A 20,302-nucleotide genomic window follows, 5' to 3' on the forward strand; every position below is an offset into this window, starting at 1 on the left:
GAAAGGAGGATTCAAATGTCGAGATTCAATTGTCGTAAATTTTGAGATTTTTTGCGGTGAAATAGTAAGTTGATATTTCCGGGGAAAAAATCGATATATACTTTGAGAATAGATTGGCAAATTTGCGACAAACAAAATAGTGAAATATTAACCCAAACAATTGAAATTGCGACTAAGTAGAAATAATATCACTTTTTCGTTCGAAATTCCTATCTATCTATCTATCTGTCTGTCTGCCTGTCGATTAATTGATAGATTGATTGATTCTTATTCCCCATTCCTATTCATATCCCTATTCTTATGTCATTGTAATTATCATTATTAATTAAGCGTTTACTTAGCTACAGCCGGACTGGAGTTGTATACCTCCTGACGTCACACGAAGCTAAATCCGATAGAATAACCTCAATGCGGTTTGCAACGCCGGTAAGCAACTGAATACCCCGATCAGCGCAAAGCTTACAAGAAAAGCAAATACACCAAATGTTCAGAATACACTGGTACGTGGCGAAAGGTCTGTCGGAAGACATTAGATAAAGCGACCTACCACATTAGCATGAAAGGTTAGGCTCGCCAATTTATTTTCTATAATAGGCTACATGTTATCCGGTGAGTACACAGTTAAATTCTTATTATTCTAATAAGTAGCCTAACATAAAGACCATGTAACATTTCTATCTGTGTTAATGAACTATTATTCAAATATGATGGCGACGGAAGGCTCATAAAAGGAATCCTTTAATCTCAGAATATCACCTCTCTGTTTGTTTATATATTACTTTGCTAGTTACTTTGACATCATGGTGGTGATTCTGTTTTCTGCTTAAGAAAATTGCAAGGATGTCGGTAAGGCTCTTTTAATATTTTGTACAGTTTTACCAAAACATATTTTCAGTTTGATTTATATCCCACATAATATAAATATAAATGGTGAATAGTTAAATTACAAAAGTCAAAAGAATACAAAGGATAAGTAAGATGAAAAAGGAGAAAAGAACAAAGAACATTTATATTTCGTCTCCGAGAATCAAACCCACGAAGCTGTAGTTCTTTCGTGTTAATTTGGCTACAATCTAGTACTATAGGCCTACTGATGCTCAATGCGGTCTGAATAAGGTTACAAGTAGCCTACCTCTAAAATTAACCTCTTTGTTTTTAGTTTATCAAAATCTTAAAATTCGGTAACATTGTTACAATATTTAATAGTGTAAAATCATATATGGTATAGTTTAAATGTGTAGGGACACCATTTTTTCCCCCTTCGTATCAACACTGTCTAAGAGATGATTTTTTTAAATTTTTTATCTTCGTTTTTTTCAATTGGTGTACACCTTTCAGTTAAATTGAAAGCTGTCCAATTAATTTCTGCTATGATGTGTTAATTAATGTCACACCCAACTCAAACAGCATACTCTGTTAAAAAGGTTGGACCAATTTGTTTACCTATAACATTGGGTACGTTTGTAAATCCAACCAACTTTGCGTAAATTGTTGCCACAAATCAAGTGTACCGTATAACTGCAGACAATTTCGACCAACTTTCGACCACTTTTTTGGCAACTAACTTACTTAAACTGTCGTAATTTTGTTGTTTTTCATTCTTCTTCTTCTGAGTGCAACGGGGTTTTTCCTTTATAAAAATTTATACAATTTTTCGTAGCGTGTATTAGTTTGAGCTCATCGTTCTAATTATTAAAGACAAGCAACTCCGTATTATGTAGCCGGTGCGCTTTAGTTTACTGCTTTTTAGACATGTATGAAAAATGCTTCCTATACGCAATCGCTCCTATACGCAATCGCAGGTTTCCTTTAATCACTGCCTACACGGTAGCCCCCGCCTTCCATCACACCCCGAGATACCCTCTTCCCGATGTACAAGTTGTGTCCCCTTATGTTGAGGTCATACCGTTGACATCCATGCAAAGTCAAATTATGCAGCATCGGCCGAGTACACTGAAAACTTAAATTGGTCCACCGACTAACATAACGTTAGTCCATCTGGTGCCTCTCCCGACTAACACAGCCTTAGTCAGTTGATATACCGACTAATTTATTCCTTAGTCAGTTGGATTTCTTAGTCGGTCATCTTAGTCCGTCAGCTTAGTCGATCAACGATAACTTAGTCGGTAAATGTATATTAGTCAGTTACATTAGTTGGTGACATTAGTCGGTCTTTACCGACTAATTTATACCAGCCACCGACTAGTTTATAGCAGGTTTTACATTAGTCAGGATGGTGCCTCTCCCGACTAACCTTTCTTAGTCGGTATCGACTGACTAGTTGCACTGACTAGAATCACTGAAAGAATTAAACCCGACTAGTTTCACTGACTAGAATCACTGAAAGAAAAGAGAGCAGAAGAAACACAAATAATGTGTACGTTGGCAATATTTATTTCTGATAAAACTTCTGATGTCTACAAAAGCTGACTTTCGACAGATGGAGAAAAAATCACTGTAAACAATAATTTGAAAATATCATTTTATTCCAACAAAGTTAAGACAAGTTAATGGATCAAACATGAATCGCAAAAGTATAGTGCTGCACAATAATGCAAAGTTGAATCTTGGGCAAGAGTTCCTCACGACTTTCGTTTTAAAGTGGTACCCCAAATCGACACCAGTTAAGTCTTCACGAACAAAGAGTGTTTCTCTTAACTACAAATGGCCTTCCACTTGTCTTCAGGAAGCCAAAAATCTGCACCATTATTGACCTGTGAACAGAAAATATGATATACGTGTAAGCACAGATACAGATATAGCACATGATAGCTCACATTATCATAAACAGGGGCTCTAAGCGGAGCGCCACCATCTTGTCGATGTCTTGGCGTTTTTCTTCTGCTCCCTCCTTTTCTCCCTTTCTACTTTTCTCTCTTTTGTCTTTTTCTTTTCCCTTCCTTCCTCCTCTTTTCCCCCCTTTTTTCCCCTTTCTTCTCTTTTCTTTTTCTCTCCTCTTTTTCTTACCCGGGGGCGCACGCCCCAACGCCTCTCCCTGGATACGCGCCTGAGAGTGTATGTTCAGCTGGCATTCACCAGCCAGCCATGTAGATGATAAATGGGGCTAGTAGTCCCAATATTGTGATATGTTGTGGGCGGAGGTCATATATTCGTTTGAGTTCACCAGGGGTCAAATTGTGGAAACCATTGTTTATCACAATATTTTAACAAGGACAGATGTCATATTTAGTATTTTGATGTATCACATTTAGTACAAGAAGCCAGTTTTTGAGGTCAATGGTCATTTCAGGACAGCCTGTGTCATTGTGAATTATTGTTTGTCACATCACACTGCTTTTCACTGTATTACTAAGATCAAAATTACATCTAATGATCACCGTTTTATCTTTGTAACCATAACTTTGAAACAGTTTGAACAATGAAAGGATCTAATTGAAATGGAGTTATATTGTGGGAATTATCGTATACACACAGTCTCTATATAAATTACAAAGCCACTATCGTTTATGCCAAAGAATCTACCATATGACGAATAGCAGCAACCAATCAAAGCATTGGCTGCATAGGATTTGCTTTCAACAAGAAGATATTCATTGTATGTGTGGCTAAATGTGTGAGACTGCATTGACTCCTTACATAAGTGCTCATTTTGGACACTCAAAGAGTAAACTTCAGAAATAAGAGATCTGCCAAGCAAGATGATATACCAAATTGGAATTGGTCTTAAGTCCGAGTGCAGAAAGCTGGACTCGAGTACTATAAACGTGTGGGTATTACACATTTCTTTGTGGGTATACTGTACGGGTGGGATTTACATTAAATACGTGTTTGTTGCCACATTGTTCAGTTCAGTTCAGTGGTGTTGTTATTGTTTGTTGTGTAGGGCAATCAATCTTGTAAACCTTTATACAACAGACACATCCCTACCTGTGATTCATTGATTAACGGTAAACTGTAACCGTAGGTGCTTTTTTGTTTTTTAAATTATGTGATGCAACTTACCAGGTAGAAACAATTAAACTCAAGAACACTGTGATACAACAAATTTGAACACATTGTTAGTAACAGATGATGAAGCCACAAATGAAAGTATGAGTTCATGTATAAGAATTCAAAATAATAACAATTTTGGAAGCTAGGAAAGTTTTAAAGAAAATGGTTACACATCTCTAAAAGAGTAACGGCGTTCCGTTATAACAATTCCTCATTCATATAAACACTTAATAGACATGCCTTTTTACCTGCAACTTTAAACCAGGGAGTTGAAAAAAAATAATATTCATCTGTTTGCACAAATCGTAGATATAACCCTCAGTGTCAACGTGTAAATTGTGTAAACAAGAGTACAACGACACAGGATTCGGGATTTGAGCAGGTTTCCAATAACATGTTTTCGTACTTTTTGGAATAATATCTTTCTTTCTTTCTTTTAAAATAACCGCAACTTCTCAAAAGAACCGACATTTCTTCAAATCCTTTGTATAGATGATTGAATTTGTTTCAAAACAAATAAATGATAACAATCAACCGCAAAGTAGAAGGTTAAAAACACTCCCGTTACAAAGAAGTTTCATGCTGAAAGCAGTCAATGATGCGTTTCCAAATTTCCTGTGATTTGTTTGACTAATAGTCCTTACCATTGTCTGCAAACATTTTTGCATTTATCGTGCTCAATAAACACAACGTATTTTGTTAAAATAACTTATTTATATAGCGCATTATACCGACGGTCTCAATGCAACTAATTGTAACGTTGCTGTCCCGTGTAGAGATAGCAAAGTTTGTATAGTATAGGCTCTCATGTGTGTGCACTCTCAAATATCACAACGTGTATGGTTGGCCACAGTGGACAAAATTCAGAAATTATGACGACATATCAGGAGGCAGGACTTTTTTATGTCTACATAAAATTGATTTGATGTGGACATAAATTCAAATTAATGCTGGCATATATTAAAATAATGCTGGCACCGTACCGTACCAGCTGCGTACTGATAATGCAGTTGGCACCTTCCTCTTTCAATCTGTTTCAATCTGTGTGAATATTAATGTACATTTAAAGAGTTGTGTCTGTATTGCATGTATGGGCTACCACATTATGTCAAAATATTCTTGCTTATGAGTTGCACTTCTCTTTATATAGTAAGTACACCTTGTAAAGGGTTTCAGTGCAAACACATGAATTTATTTGTAATCTAAGATAATACATATAATATTAATGTCCCCACGCTTCCATAGGCATGAGTTGTACACTGAAAACTTAAATTGGTTCACCGACTAACATAACGTTAGTCCATCTGGTGCCTCTCCTGACTAACACAGCCTTAATCAGTTGCTATACCGACTAATTTATTCCTTAGTCAGTTGGATTTCTTAGTCGGTCATCTTAGTCCGTCAGCTTAGTCGATCAACAATTTCTTAGTCGGTAAATGTATATTAGTCAGTTACATTAGTTGGTGACATTAGTCGGTCTTTACCGACTAATTTATACCAGCCACCGACTAGTTTATAGCAGGTTTTACATTAGTCAGGATGGTGCCTCTCCCGACTAACCTTTCTTAGTCGGTATCGACTGACTAGTTGCACTGACTAGAATCACTGAAAGAATTAAACCCGACTAGTTTCACTGACTAGCATCACTGAAAGAAAAGAGAGCAGAAGAAGCACAAATAATGTGTACGTTGGCAGTATTTATTTCTGATAAAACTTCTGATGTCTACAAAGGCTGACTTTCGACAGATAGAGAAGAAATCACTGTAAACAAAAATCTGAAAATCTGATTTTATTCCAACAAAGTTAAGACAAGTTAATGGATCAAACATGAATCGCAAAAGTATAGCACTGCACAATAATGCAAAGTTGAATCTTGGGCAAGGGTTCCTCATGACTTTCGTTTTAAAGTGGTACCCCAAATCGACACCAGTTAAGTCTTCACGAACAAAAAGTGTTTCTCTTAACTACAAATGGCCTCCCACTTGTCTTCAGGAAGCCAAAATCTGCACCATTATTGACCTGTGAACAGAAAATATGATATACGTGTAAGCACAGATACAGATATAGCACATGATAACTCACGTTATCCTAAACATACATTTACATTAAAATTTTATAACATATTGGGAGGTATACATTTAAATCTAGGTCCCTCAAATTATAAGCCAGGAATAGCAGCTTTACCAAATAATTATTAGCTTTGCACAGCATAACACCAAGTTATTTTTCAAAGCTTAATAATTATGTTAATCATGTTAATAATGATCCCAATAGACCGGGAGCCCAGAGGGTTCGGTTAGCTGGGAAGGTAACCAATTGCCTTGTACATCACAATGTTCACAGTGCATTCCTGTATATGAAACCAGACGACTGGCAAACCGGCTGTGGTGGGTGTGGCTGGGAGAGCAATTTTAAAGTCACCTGATAGCTAACCTAGATCAGCTTTCATGGTAACCACATCAAAGTAAGTACAATGTGTCAGATATGGCCCCAAGAGCAACAAATGGCTATTGCCAGTAATTATTGGTGGTGGGGTACCCCTGCCAGTGATCAATAATTGACCCCTCACGGCTGACCTAGGTCAGCTCATGAGGTAACCACTTGAAACCTACTGGAAAATGTTGGTTAGGACTTCAGATACAAGGGATGGGCATTGCCAGTAATTTTTATTGGTGGGGTACCCCTGCCAGTAGACCCCCAAAATGCCCATCCCCTCATTGACCTAGGTCAGCTCATAAGGTAACCAGTTGAAACCTACTGGAAAATGATAGGTATTACTTCAAATGTAAGTGATGGGCATTTCCAGTAATTTATATTGGTGGGGTACCCCTGCCAGTAGACCCCCAAAATGCCCATCCCCTCATTGACCTAGGTCAGCTCATGAGGTAACCAGTTGAAACCTACTGGAAAATGATAGGTATTACTTCAAATGTAAGTGATGGGCATTTCCAGTAATTTATATTGGTGGGGTACCCCTGCCAGTAGACCCCCAAAATGCCCATCCCCTCATTGACTTAGCTGTGTTTGTTCTTTATGCTGGATAGACTATAACCTGAATGATGTTTACCTGCTTTTGTTGATATATTGTCTATAAAGGCTTGTTTTGTGTATACTAAGCACATTAGTCGGTTTGCCCCAAGATGTAACAGATAACTCACTTATGACAGTGTGAAAACTCCGTTGACTATATCTATGTGCCGCACAGCTTTCATCTTATTCCAATGTTCAAAGATAACGACTAGGTGTATGTTTATTTGTACGTGGGTGAGTGTGCGTATGTGTGTAGTTGCGTGGCTTTAAATGGAATTTTAAGGAATTAAATCATGGTTTACAAGCAGATTAAGCGACACATAAAAATCTTGAGGTCTCTATTTGTTTGTTCTGTATACTTCTACGTCGTTATCTAAGCCTAGAAAACATTAATTAACAGGAGAAATTCATATAGGCTGTTATTACATTACAAATTATTAATGAAGCACTGGAACTGAAAGATAATGCATTGTTAGGTAAATTCAAAATACCAATTGTGTGAACCTTTAAAGGACAAATGAACAACTAGATTATAAAAGAAGAAGAATAAAAAAAATGTTGACAGTGCTGCATGGAGTAAAGAGGGGGCGGGGCCACCTGGTCATCTGCTATGTGCCCTTACAGCTGGACCCAAACGTAGTTCGACATTAAAAGCCTTAAGCCTTAAAAGTCTTAAAAGTTAAGTAATATATGATATTTACCGGTCGTACTACGAATATATATGAGTCGCATCGCGATTTGAATGTACCTAAGATGATTTTCATATTTATGTGATATATTAATAGCTCTAACGGTAATTGGTATATATGTGTCGTTTACCTTATTTATTTTGTACAAAATAGATCATACTGACTCTACACATAGTAAAGGTTTTTTTTTATCTATTCCTTTGATTATGGTTTATCAAGTAAAATTAATAAATCAATATTCCATAACAGAGATATACATATAAACATGTATGCGTGTGTGTGTGTGTTTTGTATGTCGCACATACCAAATTTGGTAAAGATCGTCGGTGAGGAAGCTTGACAGAATTGCTGTAAACTATTTGAAATATTCAAATATAATCGGTTCTATATATTTCGAAATGTTTCCTTCTAGTATCTTGCTAACATGGTTCCGCAGACGAAGACAATATGTTTACAGTCCAAACGGATAATCGTTGTTATCTCTTTGTCCCTGTATGTAATCGTTGCGATCTTAGGGCTACTACACCAAGTCAACTTACCTCGCTTGAAGCCACTTTTCAAATCGAATGTAAGGTAAGTTAATGGTTTTGCCTCGATTTCAAGTTTTCGGTCTGTGAAAAGTCAGCTTCTGGTAAAACTTTTAGCTTTACTACTATAAAGGCCCCCCCTCCCCCTCTCAATCAATAAGTCTTAAAGCAGCATTTTGCGTTGGGTCGCTTTTTTCCACTTTTTTAACATGTGCATCGATTTTTTTACATGTATCAATCATAAAACAGCAATCTAAGATACCATCCAAGTTTCACCCTGCCAAGAGCGTTAATTAGCGAGTAATTAACGATTTATGTCGATAAATGAGAAGAGTGTCCTCGACAAATTTCACAGTTAAAATTAATTGCATACAATTCCGCCAAACCCACTAGTTTGAATTCAACCAATCAGAGATGCAGGTTTAGTTATGAGCCGTTGCTAAATATAGATTCAAGACTTCGCGTTGGTTGTACCAGGGAGTTGTTATGCAACTCCCTGGTACAACTGCCATATAGACTGTACACAAATCAAGCGTGGTGTTATATTACGTATCTGTCAATGACGTTCGTAGTGTTTAAATATTCATATTATGGGCGAGGTTTATTGGGTTCCCAACGGAAAATATCTTGGAGAACAACAAAGTTGAAAGTTGCAAATTTTTCGACTTTCATGCCACCATTTGAAGTAAAATATAAATAGATTAGCTAGTTATGTATGTCATTATGGCAAAGTATAGAATCAGTGAGGTTGAGAAAAATCATAGAAAAGGACGCAAAATGCTGCTTTAAAGCAGCATTTTGCAGCGACATGAAAGTCGAAAAATTTGCAACTTTCAACTTTGTTGTTCTCCAAGATATTTTCCGTTGGGAACCCAATAAACCTCGCCCATAATATGAATATTTAAACACTACGAACGTCATTGACAGATAAGTAATATAACACCACGCTTGATTTGTGTACAGTCTATATGGCAGTTGTACCAGGCAGTTGCATAACAACTCCCTGGTTGTACCAACGCAAAGTCTTGAATCTATTTTTAGCAACGGCTCATAACTAAACTTGCATCTCTGATTGGTTGAATTCAAACTAGTGGGTTTGGGAACTGAATGCGATTAATTTTGTATGTGGAATACTCGCCAATTAACGTTTTTGGCACGGAAAAACTTGGCTAATATCTTAATTTGCTGTTTTGTGATTTGATGTAAAAAGTATGTAAAAAACTCGATGGACATGTCAAAAAAGTAGAAAACGGCGACCAAACGCAAAATGCTCATGAATAAACATACTGTTCACTGATTGGTGGAATTCAAACTAGTGGATTTGGAGATATGAAAACTTTGTCGAGGACACTTTTACTCGTTATCGACATAAATCGTTAATTACTCGCTAATTAACGCTCTTGGCAGGGTGAAACTTGGATGGTATCTTAGTTTGCTGTTTTATGATTGATACATCTAAAACAAATCGATGCACATGTTAAAAAGGTGGAAAAAGGCGACCCAACGCAAAATGCTGCTTTAAAGTTGCAAGAATTATTGATGACTTCTTCGACACATTCGGACATGATATTATCCTTATGTTTGGAATTAAGGGTGAGAATACTATACCGCCCTAACCACAAGTCATGTTCAAAGTTTGTCCCCGTTTCAGGAAAGCTCAAACATGCCCGCATGTCATACAATGGAGCTATAAACTCTTTATTGCTCCATGGTCATACAGGCATACCGTATCTTCAGCGGGTGCCAGTTAACATTGGTCAATATGCTCACGTTTCTGAAGGAAATCTTTGCAGATTTACTCAACAACTCAAAACGACCTCTTAAATTCCCGATTGCCCGTAAATGAACACATGTGAAGACATGCTTTTAGAAAATCATTACTCGAGATAGGAATACACTAGAGAGCTTCCCATAGCTTTATTTTGCACATAAGACAGCCTGCATCAATAAACAACCTTTTTCCGAGGGGGTCACATGGACTTTTTTTTTGTCTTCAAAGGTTTGAACCAGGGACCTCAGGTACTGCAGACGTGTACTCTCCCGTTCTGCCACCTCACCGCTCCAATCTGACAATAAAGGAATTAACCCCTGTTCGACCTCGCAAGAGGTCCTACGGGGGAGATTATAGATACATAGACTTGTCATGTCATTTAATGGACCTGACAGAGAATACCCAAATCTGAGGACACTGATTGGTCAATTTTTGTGTGCCACAGTGTTGAGGCACAGAAGCTATGCCTTATGTGTGCTAGTTTTTATAATTCTTTTTTTCATTTTAAAGACTTTTAGGTTCTCCCTAATAATGAAGAAAAAAGAATTAATTGCTGTCTCATCTCAAATTTATCAGGGATTCCATGAAGGAATTCTCTATGCATCTATCCTCTGCTTGTTTTTTTTTTAGGAAAAGAGATGCATACTATAACATATAAGAATAGCCGCTTGTCTCTCTTCTTTATTCAACTCATATCCACAGGTAATTTATATTGCCAACATTAAGATATGAGTAGAACAAAAGGTTTGTCATATCAGTATTGCAAAAATATGGGACAAAATCATGGAAAAATTGCTGTAAATGTACCATCATGTTTCATAGTGTGACCCATATATGTTCTACTGTGGTAAAATCATGGTACAATTATGGTAAATTTACCATAGTATAATTGCACCGTATAGTTTTACCCTATTTTTACTGTGGTTAATCATGGCACAATTGTAGGAATTTCACCTATGTAGTTTATGTACCATATTAACTTACCCTACTTTTACTACAGAAATATCATGGTAAAACTATGGTAAATTTACCATAGTAAATGTACCACACTTTTACCCTACTTTTACCGCGGTAATATAATGGTAAAACTGCGGTAAATTTACCGTAGTAAATGTACTACACTTTTACCCTACTTTTACCGCGGTAATACCATGGTAAAATTGTGGTAAGTTTACCGTAGTAAATGTACCACACTTTTACCGCGGTAGTACCATGGTAAAACTGTGGTAAATTTACCGCGGTAAATGTACCGCACTTTTACCCTACTTATACCGTGGTAATATCATGGTAAAACTGCGGTAAATTTACCGCGGTAAATGTACCGCACTTTTACCCTACTTTTACCGCGGTAATATAATGGTAAAACTGCGGTAAATTTACCGCACTTTTACCATACTTTTACCGCGGTAATACCATGGTAAAAATGCGGTAACTTGTTGTACCGCGGTTGATTTTACCACAATTTTACCACACATTTACCCTATTTACCACACATTTACCATAGTTTACCGCGGTAAAATTAGGGTACATTTTTTGCTGGGATAGTTGCACACTGTATGTACTATGTATTGTGTATGTAGCGCAATTTGGTATATATAGACTTACCGTTACGCGTGGCTACCAATGTATTACAGAATACATTTGTTTGTTTGGAGGGGGGAAAATCAGTCATATTCCTCACATTCAAACATCAAATTATATTTTACTAATGAAATAACATGTCTTGAACTCATCAAACTATCAAAAGTCCAGCAAATTTCATCAAAATAATTTCAAATCCATGGGCAAAAAAGTACATTGTTTGTATCATAACCTCATTTACATATTTGCATATCTAATTAGCTTAATTATAAAAAAATTATAAAAATTAAAACCTCATTTCAATACCTATCTGTCAATACTTGGGTCCCTATTGACAAAATGAACAGATTTTAAATAATTACAATGTGTAAATATTTCCCCCCAGGGGGACAATTATATGATCACAACATGGGAAAGAGGAGATAGGCCTAATTATCTTAGTAAGAAACACTTTTACCACTCAAAATCTTTGGTTGGATGGAGCGGACGTTAGACCAATCTCCAATGGTTTTCAAATGGCCGCCCAATCCTTTGTTTTGACAATTATTGGAAACCCCTTCTAATGTCGAAAGGAGATGATGAGAGGGGGTGGGGAGGGGGCTGGAACAAAAAAAAAGGTTTTTTCGTTCACTAGACTTCTTGAAAAATTAGTTTCAACGAATTAATGTGATGAAATAAATGTTGTCACCGTTTTTTCGATTTCCATTTGAAGGTTAACTGCAGGACTTTACCGAAGCTTTGCGCCTCTCGCTGAGTTAGAGTGGGGAGATATGAGTAATAATAATAATAATAACACATTGGTTTCCACACATGAGCCAGAATGTTCACCAAAACAGAAGATAGTGTTTATAAAGACACACAAAACAGCGAGTACAACAACTGCTTCCATCTTTGAGCGATACGGTTATTATCGCAATTTGACGTTCGTTACGGGAAAAAGCCACGTTCTATCCTTTCCTGGCAAATTTAATCGCAAAGATGTGTTATCGTTCCCTAAGATGAAGAAGAAGACGTTTGACATTTTAGCGAATCACGCCAGATATGATCGTAAGGAGATGAGTCTATTGATACCGAATGCAGTCTACGTCACCATCCTACGAAAGCCCGAAGACCAATTGGAATCGGCTTTCGGATATTTCGAAATGTACAAAACGATTAATAAACTAGAGGGAGAAACACATTTGGAGGCTTATATGAAAGACCCGAAGAAATATTGGAAAAAGTTTAAAATGTGGCAACTGAGTAGAAATGGACAATTATTCGATTTAGGTTTCGAGCATGAGTTCGATGAGGATGACGTCAAATTAGAGGGCGCAATTCAAGACTTGGACGAGGAATTGGACCTTGTTTTGATCAGAGAATATTACGACGAGTCTCTCATTCTATTAAGAAAATTATTGTGTTGGGATTATGAAGATATTTTATACATATCAGCTGGGGTCAGAAGTTCAAGTCATCGATTTCAGAAAAGTGACGAATTAATAGCGAAGATTAAAAAATGGAACCATGGAGATGTTTTACTATATGATCACTTCAATCGGACATTTTGGAAGAAAGTAGATGCTTACGGTAAAGATTTTCAGAGAGACTTGAAATTTTTTAGACAATTAAACCAGGAAGCTTTTGATCAATGTATCGATTCTTATAGACTTGACAGAGAAGATAGGAGAGAAGATAAATTTGTACTTAAGAATAATACAGAAAGGTGCACCAGGATTCTAAGAGCCGACATCGGATACACGAAACTTATTCGAACTTATATGAAAAAGAAATATGGATGATTGCCCAAGAAATTACAATAGGTTCATTGAACTTATAATATTATTGTTGTTGTTGTTATTTTATAATCATTATTATTATTATGATTATTATTATTCGGATGAATTGTCACTTATAGGCCTACGTATAACGTATGGTCTGTGATAACGTATAATCAATAGAAGACCAACACTGTTTTTTAAAGCGATCGTTGATAAGTGCTATTTTTTCTTCTTCTTTTATTTGCTGTAATTGTAGACCTTTGGACTTTCAGATTATATATATCGAAGGAAACCGTCGTGAGTAATTCTTGCCTATTTCAACCGTTCCACCTTAGAATGTTAGACTCGCGTATTAGTTACTGAATAGCTATGTTAGGATAGACAAGCCAATACATACATACATCCATAGGCCTACATGCATACTCTCATACATACATACATACATACTCGCATACATACATACATACATACATACATACATACATACATACATACATACATACATACATACATACATACATACATACATACATACATACATACATACATACATACATACATACATACATACATACATACATACATACATACATACATACATACATACATACATACATACATACATACATACATACATACATACATACATACATGCATGCATGCATGCATGCATGCATGCATGCATGCATGCATGCATGCATGCATACATACATACATACATACATACATACATACATACATACATACATACATACATACATACATACATACATACATACATACATACATACATACATACATACATACATACATACATACATACATACATACATACATACATACATACATACATACATACATACATACATACATACATACATACATACATACATACATACATACATACATACATACATGGTTATTATAGCTCATTGATATCGCCTTACGTCATTTGCCCTGCTATCAGGGTTGTGCCATTTACGAAAGGAAAGAAGGTTTTAATACTCTCGTTTCCTTTTCGTCGGAGCGTGGGTGGGGCAAGGGGGCTGTGAGTTGGACTGGAGGTTGTAAAAGAGGAGAAGGGGGGAATGGACCTCCTCTCGTGGGATTTACGCGGGTCAAATTCTTCAGAATTTTCCAGATATTTATCAGCAAAGTTTGAATCTCAGGTTTTCAGGGTGCCTGAGAAAATGTTTTAGAATGTTTCGTCTAGCCTTTTTCCTAGATCCCACGTACCTCTTCATCGATAGCATACGTCTTAAAACTGTCATAGTTAATTCTCACGTTGAAGACGTTATCAATCTGTTTGTTTGTTTGTTTGTTTTTAAAGGGTGTCTTTAGGCAGAAAATTCATTTTGATATGTTTGTAGACCACTAGCCAATCACTGCTTCGAGTCCAGATTGTGTGTTTCTAGACCACTTTTAGTGTTTGAGAAATTACCCTTTAAAATAGCTAAGGTACAACAATTAAAGTGGCTGAACTATACAGCCTAATAAACACGGACTATATTATTTAGGTCATATGCGGCACAAAAACTCAATGGCAATCATAAGACTTCAAATGACATGTTAGTTCCAACGAAGTTTCAAAGAGAAATGGTATCTTGAAAGTCACCACAGGGTAACTCTATTGTTTATATACTATTTTTGGATTACCATTAACATTTAGACTTATACTGAGGATCTGACGTCGTCATCAGACAAAGGCCTTTAAAGGAGCATTCCAGCGATTTAAAATCTCTTAAAAAATGTGAATATCTAGCAACATAGAACAGCTAAAGACACATTACTAACAAAATCTTTTTCCTTGGACTATAACATATCAAGACTAAATTCTAGCGAAAGTCAGCCTTTAAGTTCCTATCGTTCGAATGAACTCCTCATAATGTGCACTCCCCTCCCCACCCCCACCACAGAAAAAAAGTTGGGTTACAAGTACTTATTGCAATATGTTACTAACCCTATAATACAACCCTACCCCTCCGTTGGGTACCGTTACTGCTGGTCCACCACGTAAAATGTGATAACGTATAGTTAATGCTATGATTATGATTATTATTATTATTAGTAGTAGTAGTAGTATTAGTATTAGTATTATTATTGTTATTATTACCACCATTATTATTAGTAATTGGAGTAGTAGTATTGTTATTATTATTGTTCATTTATTCAGTTATTGTTTTTTTGTGTTGTTTAGTTATTTACTTATTTGTTTCTATGCTTGCTTCCTTGCTTGTTTGCTTGCTTGTGTGTGATTTCATCATTTGTTGAAACCTTTAGCCTTTGACAAAAGAATTTTTGTATGCTAATTTTTTTTCGGTATACAAGCATGTGAACGTTGACAAGGACGGTGTTATTTGAAGGAACAATTAACATTTAAGGTGTGCAAAAAAAAACCTTTCATGTTTTTGTGACAACAGAATTGAATTCAAGTTCGGTAATTCACGGTCATTTGCGATTTTTCACTTTTTTATATTTTTGTTTACGTTTTATATCACTCAGAATAAATTTGAACCTAGCAGCCCATATTGCCACAGTTCTCAGAATAATAATAATAATAATACTAATAATAATAATAATAATAATAATACGACTTATAATGCGCACACACCACTCAAAGAATGTTCATGGCGCAATTGACAATGAGAAATGATACAAATAATACAGAATAATACAAAACAATGACAGAAGAAAAACTTAATGGTATAAGATCATATAAAAGCTTTTGTCATTAAGTGGGATTTGATGCTCTTCTTAAAGTTAGAGAGAGTAGATGCTTGTCTGATTTTTTAGGGGAGTTGGTTCCATAAGCGAGGGGCAGAAACAATAAATGACCTACCCCCCCCCCTCCCCCCCAAGAATGTTTGGACTTAATTTCAGATAATAAAAATTGAGAGCTGGATCTTAGATTACGAGAGGGGACATAAATATGTAATAAGTCAGAAATATACATTGGACCATATCCTTTAGGTGATTTATAAACAATAAGGAGATTTTATACATAATACGATATTTTACAGGTAGCCAGTGCAGGTTTTTTAAGACAGGGTGGATATGACAATGCTTATGTGTTAGTATATGTTACCTTTTGCTTATTTTTTGCCAATTTTTGTGTCGATAGAGATTTTTTCTGCTTCTTAATATGATATTTAAGGCTGTTTGTTTATTGCTTTTTAAGTTTCACATCAGTGTACACATGTATATAAGTGAGTGTTCACACATCAAATGAGTGTTCACCAATATATCGAAGATTCACAGGCTAATGCATATATAATGAGTGTTCACACAAATACAAAATGTACACACACATAGATAATGAGTGTTCACACATAAAATAAGTGTTCACACATACATCGATTATTCACAGGCTAATGCATATATAATGCATATATAATGAGTGTTCACACAGGTAATAGGTGTACACACATATAGATAATGAGTGTTCACACATAAAATGAGTGTTCACCGATATATCGATTATTCACAGGCTAATGCATATATAATGAGTGTTCTTACAAATAATAGGTGTACACACATGATAATGAGTGTTCACACATAAAATGAGTGTTCACAAACATATCGATTATTGACTTTTAAAATCATACTGTTCACCCCTACAAATGAGTGTTCACAAATCAATCTTTAATTCATGTGCTTACGTATAGAATGGTTATGGGTCATAACTGCTGTTCATATGAAAACTATGCTTTCGCATATATAAGCTTTCAGACAAGTTATATTTGCAAAGCCCATTCCATTAATTAACATTTTTTTAATTTACGAATTGTATAGTCAAAGCGTAATTAACGCTTTTTTTTAATATCTATTGCAATTCAATATTGAGACTAGGAAATACATTTTTGGCAATATCATGTACCTTGTTCTGATTTTCTTGTTCCATTTATCTAAGATTTCTTCACAAAAAAAAACCCGTTTCAATACACCGAAAATAGAAATTAATTTATGAGAGTGCAGGATTATTAAAATGATAACTCTTATCAATAAAACATATTGACCACCTTGTTATATACATTATTTAATATTTCTGTCAATTTCTGTCAGTGATTTACTTGATTTCACGATCAACTCTACATCTTTCCTAACTATATTACTGGATATTCTCAGTGCCCACTGTAGGCGCGTAGCGAGGAAGTTGCCAAGGGAGGGGCGAAGCCTGTAGACAAACTATCTAAGCGTAGAATAAAATTTTGGCCGAAAGTGCCTCCCAGATGGCTGGAAATGGCACTTCCCAGGCCTTGTAAGTTGCATCTAAGCATTTTCTACTTTGAAATTACTAGCGATATCATAAAAAATATGCTCAAGGGGGTGGCGGTCGCCCCTTCGCCCCCCCCCCCCTTGGCTATGTGCCTGGCCCGCTCGAGGTAGAATCTCATCATTCTGAGAACTGAGTTACTTTGGGTTTATTTGCTTTCGAAATATTTAAGATATTTAAATCTCACAACAATATATATATTTCATCGAGATGACTATTCAAGCATCATTTCTAACAATGAAGGAAAAGTTGAAAATTTCCAAATTCTCCAGTACTTGTTTTTAATATTCATTTATAATAGGTTAGAAAAAATAGGTTACTTAGTGGAAGCCATAATTACAAGCTCATTAACCATCACTTGAGGATAGAACTCTTAAAGGGATGTGGTTGGTGGTTACGAAGAGCATTTTATAGTTTTATCGACTCCTATATAGAATCACGCAGAGACCAGTTAAATCAGGTTACCATGCAAAATTAGAGGGCAGCATGTTTTTTATTTAAACCTTCTGCAAAGTATAAGAAATAAGTAGTACAGATCAAAACTAGAAAAATACTGAGTGATACTAGAAAGAAAAAAAACAGCTTATCTAAGACAAGTCAAGTGAAGAGATATCAATATATATGTGGAAAAGTAATAAAACAAGAAATTCATACGAAATTCACAATGAAGAACTAACGTGACAACAAGTACATGAGAACATAAGTATACACATGGGAATATACAAATACATAGGCCTATACAGAAAAGTAATTTATTCACTCAATTTATTCAATATATTAATAACGTCACAAAATATGTATATGCATGGATGTATATGTGTGTATATCAAGATCCATCATATACATTACAACTACTTGTTTAATCTGAAATGTTATCAAACGTCCAACCGGGTCTGTCACTGACCGCTGCAGTGCTGCAATGCGCGTATAAAGGACGTGTTGACAATATGCTTATACCATATAGCTATAGGCTATACGTTAGGACGGGTTGGCAATATACTTATACTAGCTAGACTATAAGTTAGGACGGGTTGGCTATAAGCTTATACTAGCTAGGCTATAAGTTAATTAGTACGGGTTGGCTATAAGATTATACTAGGTAGGCTATAAGTTAGGACGGGTTGGGAATGGCTGTAAGCCATATCTGAGGATATCATAGCTCGACGCAACATTTAGCTGCAGCATTCCACAAGAGATGCCTTTATTCGTTCTTATCCTCCATTATAATCACCATCGTAGTAATGGGCTTGAAGCATTACGAAGATTACAACCGTAACTGCAAAGACATTTAAGCCTGACATCTCTCCATTATCTTAAACACCCTATGCTTATTCCATCACACAAAGAGCTTACGGATTATATGGAGTTCAACTCCCATGTCGAAGTGTGTGTAAACAGCTATGCAAGAAGAAGTCTAAAGAAAGTTTCACATCCAGTCTCTTTCCAAAGGCGTGGAAGAGAGTATGGCTGTGTATACAAGCGACCTACATAAATGAAATGGAAAGCCTGAGAATATTGAATGTAGGAACCTACATTGTCCATTATAACTTTAATATTTTATGTTAATTTGTTGTTGTTTTTGGAGAAGTCGATTGGTCTAGAGAAACATGGAAGAAACGTGGACTATAATTAAAAAAAGAAGTAAGTGCTACTCTCTTCTCATTTCTTCTTTTTCGAAAGCATAGAAAACACGAACAACTTTAAGATTAGAAGTTATATTGTTCTGAATAATACAAAACTTTAAATATTTAACAATACAATATACAAAATAATTAATACAAGTAGCAGAGTCAGTTTGATCATTCTCGGCGATATATCGAATTAAAACCAAGAGCTGAAGACTTTAGAGGAGGAATTGGTGGTTTCGCTATATGATACAGTTGGACGAATGACGAACTGGCTTGCAAAGTGGGAGGAGCGACCGTACATGCCAAGACCAGTTAAGTCAACTTGACTCCTAGTAAACGTGTTGAGACCAGTTAAACACAGGTATACTCGTAGTGAACTTGTAGAAACTAGTTAAGTCAGCTTGACTCAAAAAAAATTGTTTTTTGGCAAAATCCAGTATCATCTTGGAAGCTTTTAGTCAACTTTGCCACAAAATCGCTTCACAAAAGTTGATGGATTTGTAGTTAAGTTTTTTTTTGTATTTATCGTCATCAAGCCTTGCAATATGACAGAGTCTACGTTAATCAGTTCTGTTAATTATATGAAGAGAATTGTTTCATGGTATCCAGATCAAGAAATATTTGATGAAAATTAGAACAAAGCAATTATCAATGTTGAAAAAGGTGACTTAATTGTACCGTGTAGTTATTAATGGTATCATGTGTCAGATGAAAAAGACATTTCATTATGTTTTGTTATAATATTTCATTTTCATGGTCTGTTTTTTCTTCATCTTCTTCATTTTCTTTGATTATTCTAGCATTTGTAATTCAGTTATGTTCTCAGATATTAATACAAGGGAAGGATATAAAAACTGATTATAATGGACCGAACGTTTTGGTTACGCTTTCATTAATTTGTTGTGTGTTGTATCTATGGGCTGGACCCCTCACCACCCCCAACCCCCTCCGCCAAAGAAAATCGCCTCTTGCCCTTCCATAAAGGATCAGTCCCTAAGTAAGTCGAGCAAAGTTAGAATTTCACGTCTCTCCACCTTTGAAATTTTGCAGGTGCACGTCACTGCGCAAGTCCTGGATGCACACGCGCTT

The 20,302-nt window shown here is 35.8% G+C and overlaps 1 protein-coding gene across 7 annotated transcripts; it reads left to right on the forward strand.

Moving 5' to 3' along the window:
* The first annotated feature begins 338 nt into the window (after window positions 1-338).
* Window positions 339-20,086, forward strand: LOC139964573 (galactosylceramide sulfotransferase-like). Of its 7 annotated transcripts, none has more exons than XM_071966265.1 (4): window positions 339-609; window positions 6,298-6,418; window positions 8,086-8,246; window positions 12,265-20,086. In XM_071966265.1, exons 3-4 carry the CDS (start codon window positions 8,098-8,100, stop codon window positions 13,331-13,333), a joined length of 1,218 nt encoding a protein of 405 aa, XP_071822366.1. In that variant the 5' UTR covers window positions 339-609; window positions 6,298-6,418; window positions 8,086-8,097; the 3' UTR covers window positions 13,334-20,086. The 7 variants fall into 7 exon arrangements, with proteins under 7 accessions (XP_071822366.1, XP_071822367.1, XP_071822365.1 ...); XM_071966266.1 differs by having other exon boundaries at window positions 339-563; XM_071966264.1 differs by lacking the exon at window positions 6,298-6,418 and having other exon boundaries at window positions 339-563.
* Window positions 20,087-20,302: the final 216 nt, after the last annotated feature.

The sequence above is a fragment of the Apostichopus japonicus genome, chromosome 23 (genome assembly GCF_037975245.1).
Source record: "Apostichopus japonicus isolate 1M-3 chromosome 23, ASM3797524v1, whole genome shotgun sequence".
Taxonomy (NCBI): Eukaryota; Metazoa; Echinodermata; class Holothuroidea; order Aspidochirotida; family Stichopodidae; genus Apostichopus; species Apostichopus japonicus.

What these genes read in the sequence shown, in the direction of transcription:
- LOC139964573 (XM_071966262.1), top strand. An exon ending in CTTTTCAAATCGAATGTAAG is followed by an intron (nt 8,247 to 12,264) that starts GTAAGTTAATGG and finishes TTCCATTTGAAG; the next exon opens with GTTAACTGCAGGACTTTACC.